The sequence below is a fragment of the Lathyrus oleraceus genome, chromosome 1, assembly GCF_024323335.1.
Source record: "Lathyrus oleraceus cultivar Zhongwan6 chromosome 1, CAAS_Psat_ZW6_1.0, whole genome shotgun sequence".
Lineage (NCBI taxonomy): Eukaryota > Viridiplantae > Streptophyta > Magnoliopsida > Fabales > Fabaceae > Lathyrus > Lathyrus oleraceus.
The window spans coordinates 410,246,726-410,253,241 of NC_066579.1; the positions used below are offsets into that span (position 1 = coordinate 410,246,726).

The 6,516-nt window shown below is 31.4% G+C and overlaps 2 protein-coding genes across 2 annotated transcripts; one reads left to right on the top strand and one right to left on the bottom strand.

The window, feature by feature from the left end:
• The first annotated feature begins 1,245 nt into the window (after window positions 1–1,245).
• Window positions 1,246–2,882, top strand: LOC127112211 (uncharacterized). The gene is made up of 2 exons (XM_051046279.1): window positions 1,246–1,874; window positions 2,060–2,882. The coding sequence occupies exons 1-2, from the start codon at window positions 1,246–1,248 to the stop codon at window positions 2,880–2,882; spliced, it is 1,452 nt and encodes a 483-aa protein (XP_050902236.1).
• A 1,831-nt stretch (window positions 2,883–4,713) lies between these two features.
• Window positions 4,714–5,322, bottom strand: LOC127112225 (uncharacterized). Its single transcript, XM_051046280.1, has one exon. It carries the CDS (start codon window positions 5,320–5,322, stop codon window positions 4,714–4,716), a length of 609 nt encoding a protein of 202 aa, XP_050902237.1.
• Between the last annotated feature and the right edge of the window lie 1,194 nt (window positions 5,323–6,516).

Consider the following 6,516-nt stretch of genomic DNA (forward strand, 5'->3'; position numbering starts at 1 on the left):
CTAACCTCAGAATGTTCTTACTTAAGTCCTTAAGTGAGAAACTATTAAACTACCAATTCTTACTCAAATGTCCATTCAATTAATCATTGGTTTTAATCATACAATATATCAAGGTTTACGGTAATTTATGAAAGTTACTAGTCCTAGATGATGCATTCATAAACCCAATTGTGTGAAAACCCTACCAATCACAGTCCTGTAATTGGAAGTCATAGATTAATTTGTATTTGTCCGATACAAAAGCATAATAACATCACACAATTAAATTGAAAGACATAACATAGTAATCAAGGAATCATTGGTTCACATTCATAACATACGATAACATCAGGACCACCCCCTAGCATCAGGGGGTTTAGCCTCTCATAGTACTTAAAGAATTCATAAAGTAAAGATTAGACATTACAAAGAATTAGGAGAATTTGATCTTCAATGGTGGCTACCGTTGAATCTCGCCGTCTTCGAATCCGTTGTATTCGCTATCTTCTCCACTGTAATGCTTTCGTTCGTCTGTCAAAAAGTCCCTTTTCCTTTCTCTTCCAAGCCTTCTTATAGTTTCATATGCCTCCTCTCTAAGCAAAAGGTCCATACTGCCCTTAATGATCAGAATCGGTTCACAAGGAAAAATTAGGTTTTCCAAGCTGCGTGCAATCAACACGGCCGTGTGTGTACACACGGGCGCCCGTGTTTTTTCTCCTGCATTAATTAATTTCAGCATTTGTTACAGTAGCAACAACACGGACCGTGTCCCTACACACGGGTGCCCGTGTTAATGCACTGTTTTAATCAACACGGCCGTGTGTGTACACACGGGTGCCCGTGTTGATCCCTGTTTTCTGCTTCATCTTTTTCTCTGCTTGACCAACAACACGGCCGTGTGGTGGCACACGGGTGGCCGTGTTGACCTGCTGTTCTGTCATATTTTCGTCCTTCAGAGTGTCCCGAACTTCACCATTCTTGCTTTTGAACCTGGAACAATGACACTACCCAAACGAAGCATAAACAAGGTCTTTTTGACTTAAACTCGTAATCGAATGTAATGTAATACCAAACCAACAAAACTTGATACTTGACTCAAATGCAACTAAAAACAAACATAAATCTTACCAGAGTGATGAAAATACGTCGGATTAACGGCGGGAATTCAATGGAAATGGTGACCGATCAATAACATATGTGGGGAAGGGGAGTGGTAACTGGGTGATCACTAAGGTTAGCGGTCTGCACACATGCATGTCTTCCACAATGTCTCAAGATCATAGAAAACTTGACTCTAATCTAATATGTAACATTATCAAGTCTCTAATCAACAGTGATGCCTCACTGAAAGTGAAACACATCATCGCTCATATTCGGGAGACATTCAACTACACAATCTCTTACAAAAAGGCATGGATTTCAAAGAATAAGGCTATCACTGCTATTTATGGAAACTGGGAGACTTCATACAACGACCTGCCGCAATGGTTGTTGGTCATGAAAACATTTCTACCAGGTACTATAATAGAACTCGAGACCCTTCCTATATTTTCAAATGAAGGGACTCAAATCAGTGGTGCTAGAGTTTTTCACTGCCTTTTTTGGGCTTTCCAACCATGCATCAAGGGTTTTGCATTCTGCAAACCGGTGGTTCAAGTAGATGGCACATGGTTATATGGAAAGTACAGGGGAACTTTGTTAATGGCTGTGGCACAAGACGGAAATAGGAACATATTTCCAATAGCTTTTGCATTGGTAGAGGGTGAAACCGAAGAAGCATGGAGTTTTTTCTTGAGAAATCTTAGAATGCATGTGACACCACAACCCAACCTATGTTTGATATCAGATCAACATCAGTCAATAAAGAGTGCCAATAATAACCCGGATAATGGCTGGCAACACCCTCCCTCCTCACACGTCTATTGCATCAGACACATAGCTCAAAATTTCATGAGGGAATTCAAAGACAAGGAACTTCGGAAAAAAATTATTAACATGGGTACCTTCCAAAAAATATCTTTGTTACCATATCTTAAATTTACTTCTACATACTAATTTAGTTTTCCTTTTCATTTTCAAGGTATGCATTAAATGAGGCAACATATGAATACTACAGGGGAGAGATACGTAAGGTTAACATAGAAGCGTTACAATGGATAGACAATATTCCAAGAGAAAAATGGACGAGATCATTTGATGGAGGGAAACGTTGGGGTCATATGACTACCAACCTCGCAGAATCAATGAACTCAGTTTTAAAATCCACACGCAACCTACCTATTACCGCTTTGGTAAAATCAACATATTATCGAATGGGCACACTGTTTGGGAAAAGAGGACATGATTGGACTAAAATGTTGGGTTCTGGCAAACTGTTCACTGAAAACTGCATGAAGGGAATTGAGGAGGAAGTAATCAAATCAAATAGCCACACAGTCATGCAATTTGATCGTGAGAGATTCTGCTTCCAGGTCCAGGAGACTGTTCATCATAGTGATGGCAGACCGACTACCCATTACAACGTCGACCTTCAAAATCTTACGTGTGAGTGTGGAAGATTCCAAACGTTTCATGTCCCTTGCTCACATGTTATTGCAGCGTGTTCAAGCATAAGACAAGACTATTCTGTGCATATAGCTGACGTGTTCAAAGTTGTAAACGTATTTAAGGTCTACGAGGAAAGTTTCATCAGGATCCCGACCGAAACAAGTTGGCCACAATATGAAGGTGACACGCTATTCCACAACGACCGCATGCGGAGAAACAAGAAAGGTCTCCCAAACAGTTGTCGGATTAGAACTGAAATGGACAACGCTGAAAAAGAAAAAAGAAGGTGTGGTATTTGTCGAGAAATAGGACATATGCGCAGAAAATGTCCAACCAGGCCTGACCCTTCTACTTAGTTATGTCTGAAGTTTTAGTATATTCAATCTTCATTATATTTCGTGTATTTCCTTTTTCCAAAAACAAGTTCTATTAGAAGCGTAACATTATCTTCTACAACACAAGACAGATTACAACATAATAACAACTTCATCTAAAGATAAAAAACTACAACTATTCCAACACGTTATAACAACTAATCACTACAACACCTTTGATCATATTATCATTTTAAACGACAACAACGAAGACAAGTGGATCTTCAACACCTCGACTAACCTCTCCACTATGCGCAGAAAACATACAAGTAACATCTAGATCATTTTCTACACGATCCCAATAATGCATGTATGTCCCATCTGGGCTAGCATCCGTAAGAGTTATGTAAGGACAATAATATTCAATTTTTCTAACACGTCGAATCAGACCACCCAGTTGTCCAAAACTTCCGTTGATGGCAGAAACCAACTGCCTGAACTTCCATTGTGGATTCAAACAAACCCTCATCTGCTTATCTGTTTCAAAGAAAACAATGCAACACACATACATCATTCACAACTAATATATTCATCTGTCATATGCTTCAAATATTTATAGGATACCTATTGAAAATAAAAAATAATATTATACTATGGTTTAAGCGGGAAAACTCTATATCAAAATATTATTTGGGCGGGAAAAAATAAATGTTATAAATATTATTTGCTAATAATATGTCACTATTTATTATTTATTTTAATTTTAGAACAATTTATTTTTAAAACAATTAATTAATTAATTGTTATAAATATTAATTTATAATTATTATTATATACTTATTACAAATATTAATAAATTTACTTTTAATAAATTTATTGTAAGTATCATTAAAAATATTCATTTTTCTATTAAAAAAATTTAAACTTCTCTTTTTTTAAATTAATTTCGAAATATTATGTAATATTAAATATTTATAACAAATATTACAAAAAAAAATCAAAATTTTAATTAATTAATTATTATTAATAATAATTCTTAATTAGTATTATATATTTATTACAAATTATATGTAAAAGTAAATATAACTAATTAATATTAAATAACTATGAAAAATATTATATATCAAAGTAGTTAATTTTTTTTTAAAAAAATTATATTTATTTTTTATTAAATATAGTATTTTAATTAATTTTTAATATTAAAAATTTATTATAATCATTTTATATTTTTCTAAAATTAAAAAACAAAAAAATATATTTTAATGCACACTCCATCCCAGATGGCGCACCCCAACTGCACCTCTGGGGGCGTCCGTCATCTAAGATGGAGGACCCTGTAAAACAATATTTAAATCCCACTACAGGACAAAAAAAAGTGGCATTTTGGACAATTTTTTTCAGCGAATGGCATTTTGAGAAAAATATTTCAGGGCAGTGGCAACTAGGTCAATCTCTCTCAAATGGTACTAATAATTGAATAACACAAATATTTAATATTTTTTATATTAATAATAATTGTGGGTTTTATTTTTAACACTTTTTTAGTCCTAATTTTAAAAACTATTTAATTAGGTTTATTATTTTTATTTAATTTTTTAAGAAAAAAAACTAATAATATGAAATCACCAACAAAAGAAAATGATATAAAACTCAAATACTCGTTATATACTGTTTAAAATTTCTAAAATAACATGGCACAATTTAAAAGAATGAAGAAAAAAAGAACAAGCTGCTAGAGGGATATGAAGTATTGCTCATCAAAATGCAAATTAACAAAAGGGACTAAACTGAAAAACAAACATAACATAAAAAAACAAAAAAAAACATAACACTTAGTCATATGAAAAAAAAGACCAAACACTTATGATATATACTAAACTGCAATAAGGTGTCTTTGAGCTTCAATCTTCATCTCCTCTTTCATTCTCCTTATGAATTCTTCAAACTTTCTGTTCAATTCTTCTGTATTCACTAATTCTTCATTTGTTGTCAATGTTGTTTCTTCTCCATCATCATCATCTTGTGCCAACACATTAACATCAATCTCACTTTCTGTTCCTCCTTCTTCATCAATCCCTTCATTTTGGATATATAACGTACCTTCTTCATGCTCTTCAACTTTTTCTTCATAGTATTCTTCATCAGCCATAACATCACCAACTTCCTCTAAAGATTCAAAACTTACAATAGAAAGAGACTCAGAATCTGAAGAGGTTGTTGTTGTTGTGATGATGAACAAGTTCTTAGCTAGAAATGCAAGGATTCCATTACAAATCAGAAACATGTATTTCCTTTCAAGGGTGTGAGTGAAAAAGGTGAAAAAGCATGTGTAGAAGAAGTAAACATTCAATGTTTGAGTGTTTATGAAAAATCCAGAAGAGTAGTAACAAAGGAAGATAGAAAAAGCAGAAATTGAGAGAACAAACTGCAAAGATCTTTTCAATAATTGCTTTTTGTTTAATACTTTCTCAATTTGATTCATATTTAGATGAAGGGTTGCTTTGAAATTGTGCTAACTAATCAATGGAGGGTAATAATTAAGGATGTTGAGAAATTGTGAGAGGAATGAGAGAATAATTTTGGAATAAAATGAATGTGTTATTCTTGTATTGTTAAATTTGTGGCAAGAGTGAACATTAAAGTTCAACTATAAGATATCTTCTATTTATAGTAAGCATGAATCTACTAGTAGTATCTAAGAATATATGCTGCCAAAAATGATTTACCAAATTATTATGGGCTGTTTATTTTACTTTTTCTTTTTAAATAAATTTTATAGTGTTACATTTTTTTTTAAAAAAATCTATATAGAATTTTTTAATAAAAAATTTGGTTTAAATAATTGTTTTAAAATGTTATTTTAGAAATTTATTATTTTATTAAAAAAAAAATATCAAAATTAAACAAAATTACTTTACTATTTCAAACAACTTTTTATAAAAAATATTTTTAAAATATAAATTTAAAAAAGATTACAATTTTAACTATGTTATTGAATGGTTATGTTATAATATATAAAAATTAATCTTTTAATTTATAAAAAAAAAATTCAAAAAACTTTTACTATTTTATAAAACGTTTTTATAAAAATCATTTTAAAAAAATATTTTTAAAGTTAAAACAAACATACTATATATTTCTTTAAGGTTTATAATTGATTTTAGTCCAGCTATTATATTCTCTTACATTATAGCTATTGTTTTAGGTTATTTTTAATTGAATCATTTATCTTTTTTATTATAATACTCTTAATTATTTTATTATCTCGTTTTATTTATTTAAATTTTTGCAATAAATATTTAAAGATATTATTGTTGAAATTTTGAATCACAAGATTAAGATTGGTGAATAATGATGGAGAAATTTGGAGTGTGAATAGTGAAAGAGGAAAATTGAGAGATAGAGAGATAATTGAGGGTGAGAAGTGATTCACATTACTTTGAGATGAGAATGTCTCCAAGACATTTATACAAGTGTTAAAAAATAATTGAGACTTAAAACATGTAATTACATGATAGAAAAATGCAAAAACTCGGGCTTGTAATCGGTTATAATAATTGGTTAATTGATTATAGTTGACATAAAAAATAGAACACATTCAGTGGTATCCGATTTACCGCTTATGTTAACCGGTTACACCCTCATTAATTTCACTTTTTTTCTACTCATAAGTGCT